General features: G+C 40.6%; 2 protein-coding genes across 2 annotated transcripts in view; both read right to left on the bottom strand.

Moving 5' to 3' along the window:
* Window positions 1-14,963, bottom strand: part of LOC136876175 (transmembrane protein 198) — an 812,502-nt gene that overhangs the window by 253,981 nt on the left and 543,558 nt on the right. Inside the window, exon 3 of the mRNA XM_068228065.1 lies at window positions 4,192-4,286. The gene's annotated coding sequence lies outside the window, so the exon portion shown is untranslated. The remainder of the gene's footprint in view (window positions 1-4,191; window positions 4,287-14,963) is intronic.
* Window positions 10,428-13,649, bottom strand: LOC137501204 (uncharacterized). The gene is made up of 2 exons (XM_068228064.1): window positions 11,769-13,649; window positions 10,428-11,645 (listed from the first exon to the last, which is right to left on the bottom strand). The coding sequence occupies exon 1, from the start codon at window positions 13,614-13,616 to the stop codon at window positions 12,210-12,212; it is 1,407 nt and encodes a 468-aa protein (XP_068084165.1). The 5' UTR covers window positions 13,617-13,649; the 3' UTR covers window positions 10,428-11,645; window positions 11,769-12,209.

The following is a 14,963-nucleotide window of genomic DNA, read 5'->3' as shown; positions in this document are numbered from 1 at the left end:
TAGATTAGAAATACTTCCATCATTTATTGCTTTATTTGATATTGATACTTAACAGTAGTGAACTTCACCTATCGATTTACGTCAAAGTCGTATGAAACATAACTCTGAAACATAGGAAGCTGTGACCTCGCATCCGGGAGATAGTGGGTTCGAACCGCACTGTCGGCAGCCCTGAAGATGGTTTTCCGTGGTTTCCCATTTTTACACCATGCAAATGCTGGGGCTGTACCTTAATTAAGGCCACGGCCTCTTCCTTCCAATTCCTAGGCCATTCCCATCATATCGTCGCCATAAGACCTATCTGTGTCGGTGCGACGTAAAGCAAAAAAAAAACACATAGGAATACAAGAAAATAATCGTTTAATTGTCATATATTATGCTTTTATATGTTCAGGATTATGTTCCCACAATGTTGATAGCATCGTTGTAATTCCCAGCTCTCGGGTGTTAAAAGGAATGGAACATTCTTTGCTCTATTTTTTACACCCAATCTGTATTTAATCTGGAATGGGTTCACACCCATCAACTTCACTTGAAAATAAAGTGGGTTTTTTTAAAGTTGAGTTAAAGCTGACAAATTTACTCTTTGTGCTCGGTTTCTTTGACTCCTCGGCTCCACAGCAGCAGATCGGCAGAGGTCGGTAAACTTCAAAATCAGAACTAGCAACTTCACAAGCGTATTTACAGTACGTAATGGCCCGATATTCCATGTGTATTAACATGTACCAAACGTGTACAATATCTAGGTAAAAGAAAACTCGTGTCCTCTTACCGAGGTGGTGCAACTTTTCAGGCGCACCTCCAATGGAGGTGAGATGCACGAAATATTTAAACTAAATACCAACCCTCCTACCATTCATAAACCTCCAGCAGTACCGGGAATGGAATGCAGACCCCGAGGACGATACCTTATAGCAGTAAACATTACACCGACGAGGATGTAATAATAATAATAATAATAATAATAATAATAATAATAATAATAATAATAATAATAATAATAATAATCACTGCAAATAACCTCAGCCTTTGTGGGTGAGGTTAACTTCCGAAAGTAATCAGGGGAACCCGACCCCTACAAAGCGCGTCCCCAGGTGGCGGATAGGGGGCCCCTACAGTATGTAGGGCTGGTTGAAATACCCAATACAACCCGCAAACCAACGGGTAGCCCAATTCCTGGGGGCTTTAAAATACTGGGACACCCTCTCTCCACGGGTCATAAATATGGAGGACCCTTAGCCTGGATTATGGGGAGAAGTCCTCAATGGCATCTACTGCGGAGAAGATGACCTTCCGTACGACGGAGAGGGCGGAAGGGGCAAACCTTGCCTATGGTTACTAGGTAAATGCCGGGAGTGTCCGAGGACAAGTTCGGCTCGCCAGGTGCAGGTCTTTGGAATTGATGCGCGTAGGCGACCCGCGTGTCGTGATGAGAATGAATGATTATGAAAACGACAAATACACCCAGCCCCAGTGCCAACGGAATTAACCAATGATGGTTAAAATTCCCGACCCTGCCGGGAATCGAACCCGAGATCCCTGTGACCAAAAGCCAATACGCTAACCATTTAGCCATGGAGCCGGACGGGTTACTAGGCGAAAAATGGTCAACGATCTCAATGGCGGATGAAGAGAAGAATCTCCCAACGGCAGAGAGGGCGGATGAGCTGCCTCCAAGAATAGAATCTTGGTTGAAGAACACAAAATTCTCCAGGAGTCTGCTCCCAGATTAGGCGGCCTTAGGTCAGTGTCTGTACCCGAGGTTAGGGGCCTGGAAGAAACCTCCGGAGGTCACAACCTTGGTTGTAAACTGGTGACTCAAATAGTTACCCCAAACTCATCTTTATCGTACATGGGAAAGTGTAGTGTGAAACAAATTACCTCAGGTGCTCCGTTGTGCACAAGCAGACATTCGGATTCTGGGGAGTCTGCAGCGTTACACAGAGACGAGCTGGTGAGTCTTGGAACCTCAAACAAAATCAAATGCAAATGCCCGAATTTCATAACCACCTTCAATGCTAATTCTCTTATTAAAAACTGGAAAAATAAACCACCTTACAGACACTCTCAAAAATCATCGAATTTTTATAACGGCACTTCAGGAGACCAGATATATAGATGGAAACAACTTCGACTATGAAGGGTTCAGGATATACAAGGGAAAAGTTAGTCAAAGAGTCATCAGAAACATGCCACACCTAGGAACTGGCTTCATAATAAACAAGATCGTGCTGGATTCCATAGTCCAGTTTGAGTCTTAAATTGAAAGTCTATCAACTTTGGTTTCCAAATCTACCGATAGAATATACACTATCATGAATGCCCATGCCCCCATAAATGAGGAAAACAGAAAGAACAAGGAGAAAGTGGAACTCTATTTGGGATCAGTTGGACGATGTCATCCAAACGGTACCTGAAAATCACAAGACCATACTAATGGAAGACTTCAACGCCCAGATAGGGAAGGAGAGAAAGTATCAGCATGTATTTGGGAAATACCCAGCGCATAACAGGACCAATCAAAATGGCGTCAGACTTACAGAATTGTGCCAAGCCCTTGATATGATACTGAAATTCACAGCTTTCAAAAAGCTTCCTAGAAAACAAAAAAACGTCCATCTCACCAAACCCTAACTTGGGTGAATTGCATCTGGACCATGTGGCTATCAGACGGAAGTTCAATAGACAGATACAAAATGTCCTCGGACCATTACCTGTCGAAGATAAAGATCAAAATCATCCCCAGAAGGAGAGACAATGTCCTTAAACACACAAGTATATGCTTATTGAAATAGATGGAGACATTACTAAAAATAAAACAAGAAGTTTCAACAAAATCTTTAAACATAAAACAACGAAGTACAAGCCACCGACTCTACAATTACGGGACAAGAACGGAAATATTGCACATAACACGGATAACTGCAGGATACTAACCGACTACTTTGACAATCCCCTCAACTGTGAAACACCAGTCGAAAAAATAAAATTTAACGCCCCAACAAATACCAATCCCGACTCAAAGCCGCCAACCTTCTAGGAACTAGTAAAGATCATTTCGAGCCTTAAGAAAACAAAGCATCGGCTGAAAACCAGATCACAGTCGAACTTTGGAAGAACGCCACTAAAGCAATAGAACCCCCAAAAAATGTTTTTTGAAGAACTCTAGGTCAAAGTACGATTTCAGAAGAATGGAAGATGGCCTTTATACACCCAATCCACAAGAAGGTGGATAAAATGAACCCCAACAACTATAAAGGCATATCACTTTTGGATATTACATATAAGATATTCCCAAAGGCCTTACTTAAGAGAACAGAACCACAGTTAGATCATAAATTGGGAGATCCTTTCCGGAACAAATCTTGAACCTTAAAAATCTTATAGAATACCAGAAATCTAGGGCAAAAACATACGCCATCACCTTTATTGACTTCCAAAAGGCGTATGACTCACTAGACCGGAAAAATCTCCTTTCACCGGGCGAGTTGGCCGTGCGCGTAGAGGCGCGCGGCTGTGAGCTTGCATCCGGGAGATAGTAGGTTCGAATCCCACTGTCGGCAGCCCTGAAAATGGTTTTCCGTGGTTTCCTATTTTCACACCAGGCAAATGCTGGGGCTGTACCTTAATTAAGGCCACGGCCGCTTCCTTCCAACTCCTAGGCCTTTCCTATCCCATCGTCGCCATAAGACCTATCTGTGTCGGTGCGACGTAAAGCCCATAGCAAAAAAAAAAAATCTCCTTTCTGTACTCAAAGAATTCGGTCCGGACAACAAAAGAACACATCTCATTAGGGGAAACTCTCACTAATACATATTCCGAAGTCAAATTAATGGGAGAATTGTCGGCTCCTTTTGAGATCAGAACTGGTGTCCGACAGGGTGACGGACTGTCCCCCATACTGTTCAATTGGGCCTTGGAGAAGGTAGTCAGGGAATGGAATAAGACAACCAATGGTGGAATTATATTGGGATCGGTAAACAAGGTTATTAAGATCGCGGCATGATGGCCTTAATAGCTGAGACGTGTTAGGAAGCCAAGGAGCAGTCCATCGAACTGCTGAAGCAAGCAGAGAAGATAGGTCTCAAAATCACATTTGGAAAGACCAAAATAATAAACAACATTAAGAATCCTGCAAAATATTTGACAGTGACGGAACAAAAAATAGAGATTGTCAGGGATTTCAAATACCTTGGTGAATGGATCAGTTGGAATGGTCTTGAGAAGAAAGAAATGGGATCTCGACGGACCAAAATAGTAACAGCCTTCCAGCTTACGAAAGACACCTATAACAAAAAATCCCTCTCTTAGAATTCCAAGATCATACAATATAATACAGTAGTAAAGCCTGAAGCCCTTTATGCTGCAGAAACACTGTCTATAACTGCAGATGGTCAAATGGAAAAGTTGGAGATCAAGGAAAGGAAAATACTACGAAAAATTCTAGGCCCCAAATACCATAATAACGAACTTTCACACATCAGCAATGAAACCCGTTATAGGAAAACAGAAAGGATCGCATACACAATAAGGAAAAAGAGAATTGACTTCTACGGCCACATCCTAAGAATGGACCCGAAAAGAATAACTAAAAGAATTTTCGACTATTTCCGCAACAACAAAACCAAGCCGAACTGGTTTAAGGAGACTGAGAAGGACCTGCGAGAGTTCCTAATTACACAAGAGATGCTTGTAGATGGATCCGCAAAGAAAATAAGCAAATATAAAATAAGAAGTTTCAGGACAGGTGAAGCCCAAACGACTATACAGAATTTCTGAAGAAGAGAGGAAGGCAAGATCTGAAAGGATGAAAAAGTACTGAGGGGGGGGGGGGCGGCAGGAAAACATGACTCACTAACCATTGATTGATCTATCGCACCCCAAAGTAGGTGAGACGCACAATAATAATAATAATAATAATAATAATAATAATAATAATAATAATAATAATAATAATAATAATAATAATAAGAATTGTTACGGGCATACCCGTGGAGCAGAAAGAGGTTAAAGCAAACAACAACTTAACAATTTTCACTTGGTGAACATAAAACACATCAGATACAAGGTACTCTTGAAACAAGATTAGGAAAGTCCGAGATTAGTGATTTTTACAGATCCTGGGTTTCAAGCCCGTAATTTTACAATTTCCAGAGCTCCCAGCTCAAATTTACAATTAAAAAATGAGAACAAATTTAGTCAAGGGCAGAAATCCTCTAATTCGAAGTGCACTTGCTCCTAAAAGTCTTCCAGAGGCACTCTTTACAATTACAAAACTTGAAAAAGAGCTAACAGGCTCACAGTTTCTCAAGCCTACTCAAGGCAACATTGCATGAAAATCAGACAATCTCTGGCCTTACAAGGCACTATTTGCAAATAGAAATATTATTGCACAGAGGCATCTAGTACCCAACCTACAGGGCCTTAGTGAAAAAGAACAGGTTAAATAAACGGCCCGAGTACAATTTGAACGCAGGCGAAGACTGTGCTCCAAAAATTAAAACCTATGGGGCTCTCGGCCGATGAAACAGGGGCTATTCCCAAACTACTGAGGTAGCATGCATGGAAATAACTTTAATACATTGCAGAAACGAAAGGTTACAAAAACGTAGGCACCTCAAACCAAGATGAATGGGAGCTCGAGAGGGTAATTCACTCTCTAATCCCCGATTTAAAGTTAAAGCTTTATGAAGTTTTTACATTAGCCAAAAGAAGATTTACATTTTAGAAAAGTTTATTACATAACTAAAGATTCGGACCTTTCCCTCGGATTAAACTGCGGAGGTAGCAAGAAAGAATGAAGTTATGTGGCCATTACCTACCTCCTGCTTAAGCACACACACTCAGATAGACGATGATCAATTGGCCAAGAAACGTGAAAAGTCGCACTTTATAAACCCGCAGGGAAGGCTCGGGATCATTCAAGACTAAACTAGCCACACCCTCTCAATTTTATTGGTTGAGTTCAAAAGTAACACTCAGATCGAACAAGAAGCCTGTGATAGGTTGAAAATTAATTACAGAAATTAGTGATTGGCTAGATTCAAAACTGGCGGAAAGAAAACGGTAATATTGCCAATCCAAGAATAAATGAACATCAATCAGTTACAAAAACCTAGAAATACAAAACTTCTTTAAATTATAAGTTCTTACACCTCGCACCGGGGTGCATGATCATAGTTTTTTGGTAGTGTCATCTATGGAAGAATGTCCAAATTTCTTGATGAATGGCAAACAAAACAAGGAGAAATTCACTCAGTTTAGGAAACTGCACAATAACAAAATTACATAATATTTCGGTGGTGACATCTTCTGATTAAAGTTCTAAGTTCCTGCTGTAGTAGTTTCCACTTTAGTTCGATAGAGTTCATTCAGGCGCTTATTTTGAATGCGCGGCGTTGAGGTGTACCTCCCGGTACAACAACAATAATAATAATAATAATAATAATAATAATAATAATAATAATAATCATAATAATAATAATAATAATAATAATAATAATAATAATAATAACTATTATTATTAGTTTAATATAATTGTAATAGTTAAAGTAAATATTTCTTATATTGGTTTTTGACATTGGGATAGGATATGGCTAGGATTAGGAAGGAAGAGACTGTGAGACTGTGAGCTGAAATGAGGTAAAGCCCTGGTGTGAAAATGGGAAACCAGTGAAAACCATCTTCAGGACTGCCGATAGTGAGTTTCGAACCTAGTATCTCCGTAATGCAAGCTGGCGGTTACGTGGCCCAAACCACGTATCCAACTTGCTCGGTGTTGGAATTATTATTATTATTATTATTATTATTATTATTATTATTATTATTATTATTACCGTGTTTTGGTGGTAGGTAGAGGTGTAAGAAGGTGCGGGCGTGAATGGGTCTCAAACTACGGAATAAAAGTTAATGTAAAATTTAACAAGGTTATATTTTCTTTTCAAGATTAAGTAATAACAAAGAACAGGTACTAGTAGCCGAAACACAATTTGAAATGTACAATTACAGGGATTACAGAATTTGGGCTTCGAGCCCTGAGTTCACAATTCTTGAGCAACTAGCCCAACTTTCCGATATACAAATTTTAACAAAGGGGCAGAAGACCCCAATCAAACCCTGGAGCACTTGCTCCAAATTACACAGTAAAGCCTCCTCGAGGCATACAACACTCCGTTTCCAGAAGAGCCACTCGCTCTTTAATTTAAGCCTCTCCCAGGCCACACCAAACTCCACCTTCAAGCTGTCCTCAACGGACATAAACACAGGGGTAAAATACCCAATCTACTGAGGTCTATTAAATGAAAAGCAGGTTAATTAAATGACCTCTAAAAACAATTTGAGAGGAGGCGAACTTGCACTCCTAATACACTTTGATTAAGACCTACTTGGCCCTAGGCCGTTAATACAAGGGCTAATCTCATACTAAAGAGGTGACTTAAGAAGAGAACAATTTGTTTTACGTTAACGAAGAATAGATTGAGAAAACTAAGTTCACCTCACAACAATATGAGTGGGAGCTCGAGAGGGTTAGCACTCTCTATCCCAGTATGAAGCTTTAAAAGAGAATATATGAAAAGAGTAGTTACATTTTAGGAAAAGGTTACATGATTGAACGCTTAGAACCCGCCCCGAAAGTTAAACTGCTGAGCTAGCAAAGAAAGAAGTTATTAATCGGCCATTACCTTGTTGTTGACCGCTGCCGAAGAAAGAGGCGCTTCCCGCCTCCTGCTATGTACTTAACACACTGAAAGATGGAACAGAAGTGGCGCTGAGACCCAAAAATCAGCAGTTTATATCCTCTCGCGGAAGGTTCTAGGCGTTAGGGGAATGAAAACACCCGCCCACAATAATTTTATTGGGTAGGACCCCGCAACCGATACAAGTTGGGGGAAGATACACCAGATTGGTCAGAAATTAATAGAAGAATTTTGGGATTGGATACATTCATAACAAGGGGAAGAAAGGGGTAAATATTGCCAACTTAAACAATGACAGAAGGAAATTTAACAAAGAACAAACTCTTGAAATTAAATTTTCTCCAACAAAATAGTTCTTTGACTCCGCACTAGGTTGCACTATTGTAGATCTTCAGTAGTGTCCTCTAGGAGAGAAAGTTTACACTTCTTACTTCAGGCGAAACAAAAACACATCAAAAATGACACAGTTCAAAAACTCAAAATTTTCCACGTGGTGACATCTTCTGAGAAGGTAAAGAATTAACAGCGTAGATAAAGTTCAGCCCTCCTCCAGCAGAGGAGTTTCAACAGGCGCACATTTTAAATTAGCGGCGTGGAGGTGTACCACCCGGTACAATTATTATTATTATTATTATTACGGGGCAGTACCTTACTTCTTCCACCTTCCATCAACGTTGCAAGGTGTTGCTCATATCGTTGTACTCATCCATAAAACGAATTCGCACAGACATCAATGAATCGTATGTCAATGAATCAAAGTGAAAAGTATTCGAACAAACCAACTTCTTCTTAACAAATTATACCAATTTACAGTTGTTAGTTTAATAGCCTGTTTGATTAATACATCATTCCATGTCCAATTTCTTCAGAATAATCGAAATAACTCAATTACCTCGGAGGAATATAAACGAGGATGTTCTGAATTAACATTGATATACGTATAATTTATACGAAGTCAGCTATTCATAATAGCGTTTGGTCGGAGTTGCGCAAGCATATATCAGGCACGACAATAAGAAATCACAGGCCACTTAGATGATGTCGGACACTATATTAGCGGCCAAGGCCTTCTGACATGACGTCTCCATCTACAGTATATAGCAGACAGCCTCCGGCTGACATTGAGCAGACAGCTAAGGTGCACCATCCCACACATCACAATACTGTACTACTAGTTATTTATTGTATTTGGATATTGCAGACATGTACGTGACATTAGCGACCCGTGGCTTTAGTAACCCCCATCTTGGCTAGCTGCAGATTTAGCGAGCATGCATCTCCATGAAATCCCTTTCCTTACGCTGTGCATTCGGCATTGCTGACGTTTGCGAACCGATTTTATTTTCACCAGCAATCGAAATCTGAGACCGATCCTGTTGGCTGTGCGGTTAGGAACATGCAGCTGTGAGATTGCATTCGGGAGATAGTGGGTTCGACTCCAATGTCGACAACCCTGAAGATGGTTTTCGGTGGTTCCCATTTGCACACCAGGCAAATGCTGGGCCTGTACCTTAAGACCACGGCCGCTTCCTTCCCACTCCTAGCCCTTTCCTACCCCATCCTCATCATAAGATCTATCTGTGCTGGTGCGACTTAAATCAGCTTTTAAAATAATAATAATAATAATAATAATAATAATAATAATAATAATAATAATAATAATAATAATAATCTTGAGAGGCACGGCGGAAAAACGAATACCAGGCCTATGTATTCTTGGAATGAAAAAGTTAAGGAAGCCATGGAGCATTCTGAACCTTCATTTGTTAATTCCAATGGCCCGGGGGCTGGGTATTTGCCCTGTCCCCAACATCCCTGGAACTCACACACACCACATAAGACAATCCTAAACCACAATAACACGCAATTACCTACACATGGCAGATGCCGCCCACTCTCATTGGAGGGTCTGCCTTACAAGTGCTGCACTCGGCTAGAAATAGCCACACGATAAAAAACTGCATAAAATATTTCAACGAATTTTCGTTTTAAGTGATACATGTGCTGCGGGTCAGTATTACATTCCTGAACATTGTCAAATGGCGTGTTTCAGGGGGTAATAACTTCTTCTACCGCTTTTCCCACGTTTGTGGGGTCGCGGGTGCGAACTGTGTAGCACATGTGGATATGGCCCTCTTTTACTATCGGATGCTCTTCCTGGCGCCAACCCTATGTCTGTCTGTTAGGTCATCAGCCCAGAGGCTGGTTGGATCCTCAAATAGTACCACCAAAGGTTATGCGGTTATAAGGAAACCGCAAAAACCAATGGCAGCACCAAAATGAGGCGTACTAGGCAAGACGAGGAGTGAGGTAGTTTGCCATTGCTTTCCTCACTGGGTCAGAAAGTGCTATTGCAGCACGACTGACCCTATGAGCAACACCTTTCATAACACTCAGATGCACCAGTCGTGCTCTGAATGTCATTACTCAGCACCACCCATACTCCAGCAGCTTCCATATTGTCACAGCCATGGATGAGACTGGGACATCGGTGAAAGCTACACTTTACTCTGGCCTGTGCCAAGAGATGGCCAACCCTATATGTAATCATTTTTGCGTGTTTCTGTGGTAGTTGGTAGTGTAGTGCGTTGTCTGAATGTGAAGATGAAAGTGTTGGGACAAACACAAAGACCCAGTCCCCGAGCCAGGAGTAACAGTAACAATTTATTGATGAACAACACAGGCGTTTAGCCCCAATACATGTTCACAATAGAGTCTTACCTAAGCCACCCTACAACTAAATAAATAGCTGAATAAATAAACAAATAATATAATAATAATAATAATAATAATAATAATAATAATAATAATAATAATAATAATAATAATATAATAAAACAATAATAATAAAGGAATAATAATATTAATAATCAACTGGCCAACGGTAGATTCCCTCGAACCGTTTGCCTTACTTGCAATATTTCTCATATGTGATCCCGGGGCAAGACTACACCTTCCACCAACTGTCCTTTCTTACTCAGCACATTCCCACACCGCCATTGTTTTTCTGTTTGACCTACTCTGCTTTGTGCTCAGGCCAACCATGCCTATGTTTACCTTCAGCATTTTCATCAGCTTTATCGTTCCCTGACCTACTCCAAAATAAACTACCACAGCAACATTACACAAATACATACCAAACCAGCCAAAATAACAACAATATTCCGTCATTACATTCCAATCCACCATACCACAACTTTCACAAAACCTCGATAATATTGCTTCATTTCATTTCATTCCGTCATAACACTCCATAATAACATTGAAATTTCGGCAATCATATACCAACACCTCTCCAACAACATATTTCTTCGTCCCTTCTGCACAAACAAACCAAAATTTACAAAATGATAATAAATCATCTCTCTCCAACTCTAAAAATTCGATACTCATACCAGACACAATACCACCTCCCAACTCCTACGAATTCAGCCGTAAATAAACCATCTCAATACCAAACCATACATCACCTCATAACCACATTTCCAACACCTCATTTCTATATATACCACTTCTACTTCTCCGACAATTACACTCACACAATCTATTTAACAGACATATCACATATCATAACTTATTCAATTTACCATACACTCATACTCCTCCTATTACCCATCATAATTACCTACCGAAAACTCCATCTTCCACCAAACCAAAATTTACAAATAGCCATATTACATTACTACAACTTCATACTTTTCCAACACCACATTTCAACATCTACAAATACCACCCACTCGTATACCATCATCACATTCAATACAACTTACTCATGAGTACTCCACCACTTCTCCATACCTTTCCAACACCACATTTCAACCATTTACCACCTCTACTTCCAACACCACATTTCAGCCCTAGCACACACTCGTCCTCACAACATTTAATAACTTACTTACTCGCTATATTACAAACAAACCTAAATTTACAAAATGATAATAAACTCACCTCTCTCCAGCTCCAAAAATTAAATAGTCATGCCAAACACCAATACAATAAAACCACCTCCCAACTCCCACGCAATCATCCGTAAATAAACCATCTCAATACACATAATAGCAATAAACTCACCTGTTTCCAGCTCCAAAAATTAAATAGCCATCAACACCACATTTCAACCCTATAACATAGCATAACTTAAATACTAAGCCTTCAATACTTCCAACACTACACTTCACCCTCTTATACCACCATTTCTCCCACACCACATTTAAACTCTGTAACATATCATAATTTGCTCAATTTGCCATACACTCATATTCATCCTATTACCCATCATAATTACCTCCCGAAAACTCCATCTTCCACCGAACCAAAATTTACAAATAGCCAAATTACAACACTTATCCAACACCACATTTAGCATCACTCCTCCAGCTCCAAATAACAACAAACTGCCATCCACCATATTATACCACCACTTCTCCAACACCATCTTTCAACCCTTTAACATATCATAACTTGTATACCACTTCTCCATCACAACATTTCAGCCTCCACGCCCTTAATTACTTACTTACTCACTATATTATTGTTTTTTACTACTTTTAACCTAGCTCTCATCATATTGTCCGTATATCTTCTATCTCTCCCTATGCTCAAACTCAAATTCTGTGCGAGGTACTCATAGGTTAACTTTGGACTTACTTTTATACCCTGATCTTGTCTAACTACACCACTACACCCAGCTCTCTCGGCTTCTTGTTGCTCATTCTCCTTTCCCTCATTACCCCTTTGTTCTTCAGCCTCTCTCCTGCATTGTCCGTCCACTGCTCTTTCCTTACCGTTGTTCGTACTTCCACTTAGCACCTCGCTCTGTCTCTCTTGACACTTTTCAGAACTACTTCCTATAATTACACTTACACTGTTACTTCTTGTATTTTGCCTATTCTCTCCACTACTCGCTGCACTGCTCCCTTCTTCTTCAGCCCGCTTTGCCTTCATCTCTAAGTCCATACTAATACTGATATCACTCCTCACTTTCCTACCTTTCGTTGCACTACTCACTTTTTCTTCGTCTTCTTTTATCCTCCTGTCTAAGTCAATCAGTCCATTTACAGTCCAAATTTTCTTCCAATTTCTGCCTGCTACCACTAGCTCTTGCCCTTTAATAGTCGCTCTCAAACCTTGATTTATTGCACGAATCTTATGTTTTCTAAGTATTTTCTCGTTCCTAATCGTCTCCCATCCAACGTCTCTCTTGATCCATATTTTCTCTCTCTGCATGTTACTCGCACTTCTTACCACAGCATCAGCCATCAACGTAGAAAACAGTTCTAGTTTGATAGGCCTTTTGCCCCTAATTTTTCCCACCCTCTGCACATCATCTATATCTACTTCACTAAAATTAAGTTTCAACTTCCCCTGTATTAAATCCACAACTTTGTAAGTTGTCAGTACTTTGTCTTCTCTCAACTCTTCAGGCACACCATAGATAAATAAGCACTTCTTTCTTCGATGTAAAGTATTTGCTTCCACTTCTATTTTCAGCTTCAAGTTTTCCTTTTCTATTCGTCCTATTTCTTCCCTTAATGCTGCCACTTCTCCGGTGTTATGTCTCACTTGTACTGTTATGCCTTCCGTTTTCTCTCTTAACCATACCTCCATTCTTTCAAATTCCCTGGTTTGTTCCTTAATCATATTTTTAATTTGCTCAAAAGGGCCAACTTCTTCCACCACCTCTTTTACAGCTCTTTTGAATGCGTCCATATTTTCCCTTTCTTCCTTTCTACTAGGGGTCGGGCCTGGGTTCAATTCGACCCCCCCAATACATAGCAAAATTAAAATCACCGCCGCTGATAGCAATAATTCACCTTTTCTCTCCAAATCAATATAACACCTTCCTAATTTCATTTCTTCTTTCTTCATTCTTCCCTGCCATCCTCCTACCGTCGCCCTGTACTGCTCTATACTAATCATTGTCGGCACACTTCTCCACAACCTTCCAGCTCTCGGCACTTTCACCCACACCTCCCACTCCCGGGACCCTCCGCTCAACGCGACCTCACTCGTCCGTGGCTTAGGCAAGACTGACGACCCCGAGCCAGGAGAATTAATCACACGCGATTAAAATCCCCGACCCGGCCGGGAATCGAACCCGGGACCCTCTGAACTGAAGACCTCAATGCTGACCAATCAGCCAGCGAGTCGGACAACGATGTATGGAAAAGTTCCAATATAGAATTTTTAAATGAATAGTTATACTGACAGCAAAACTGACAACTAGATATTCTCTCGACTTTATTAAATACGCCTGTGTTAATTTCATAGCCAGTTCCAAGCCTGGAATAAAGTGTGAGGGGAAAATCGAATAAAGGAAGTCACTTTTGCCATACGTAACGTCATGTCAGCTAAAGCCACGGATCCTTGAAGACGTCGGTTCAGCCCTTGTATTTAATCAGCAGCCTATTTAAGATCCAATTGATTGTGGCGTCTAGGTTGATGTAGGAGGCTGCAGGTGGCCAGGCATAGAACTAGCATCCCTCTTAGTACCGAGGTTACGAATGGTGGAAGCCTTTATAATCCATTCCTCCAGCGCTCTTCAGTGGCTTTTCATCATTATTATTATTATTATTTAGTGAAAAGGTCGGAATTGAAATCACCAAATTTATAATGGTAGGATTGTTGATTGTAGCTCACAACAACAAGGTTTGTTTTGAAGAAATGAACTATTATTATACTACTTCTGCTTTTCCACACCATGGTAGGGTCGCAGACGCGAACTGTGCGACACATAGGAACTTGGCCCAGTTTTACAACTCGATGCCCTTCCTGACGCCAACCCTATGTGATGGGATGCATTCACTAGTGCGCGTTTCTGTGGTGGTTGATAGTGTGGTGTGTTGTTTGTGTATGAAGAGGAGAATGTTGAGATTATCACAAGCACTCAGTTCCCGGGTGAGGGAAATTACCCAGACGTAATTATTATTATTATTATTATTATTATTATTATTATTATTATTATTATTATTATTATTATTATTTGCGTTTCGTCGCACCGACCTCGATGGGCTTTATGGCGACGATGGAATAGGAAATAGCTAGGAATGGGATGGAAGCGACCGTGGCCTTAAGGTACAGTCCCAGCATTTGACTGGTGTAAAATGGGAAACCACGGGCTGCCGACAGTGGTGTTCGAACCCACTATCTCCACAATGCAAGCTCACAGTTGAGCACCACTAACCGCACGGCCAGCTCGCTCGGTTGTCGTGATGTTCTTTCAAGCATTTTTAACTGGCGGATATGTTCAGCCTTTATCTGCTGCGT

Source organism: Anabrus simplex, chromosome 6 (genome assembly GCF_040414725.1).
Source record: "Anabrus simplex isolate iqAnaSimp1 chromosome 6, ASM4041472v1, whole genome shotgun sequence".
NCBI classification, from domain to species: Eukaryota; Metazoa; Arthropoda; class Insecta; order Orthoptera; family Tettigoniidae; genus Anabrus; species Anabrus simplex.
The sequence above is the reverse complement of the archived record's forward strand: the minus strand, read 5'-3'. Positions and strand labels throughout refer to the sequence as shown.

Excerpts from the sequence above, each read along its gene's own strand:
- LOC137501204 (XM_068228064.1), bottom strand. The coding sequence starts at position 13,616 with ATGATTAGTATAGAGCAGTACAGGGCGACGGTAGGAGGATGGCAGGGA.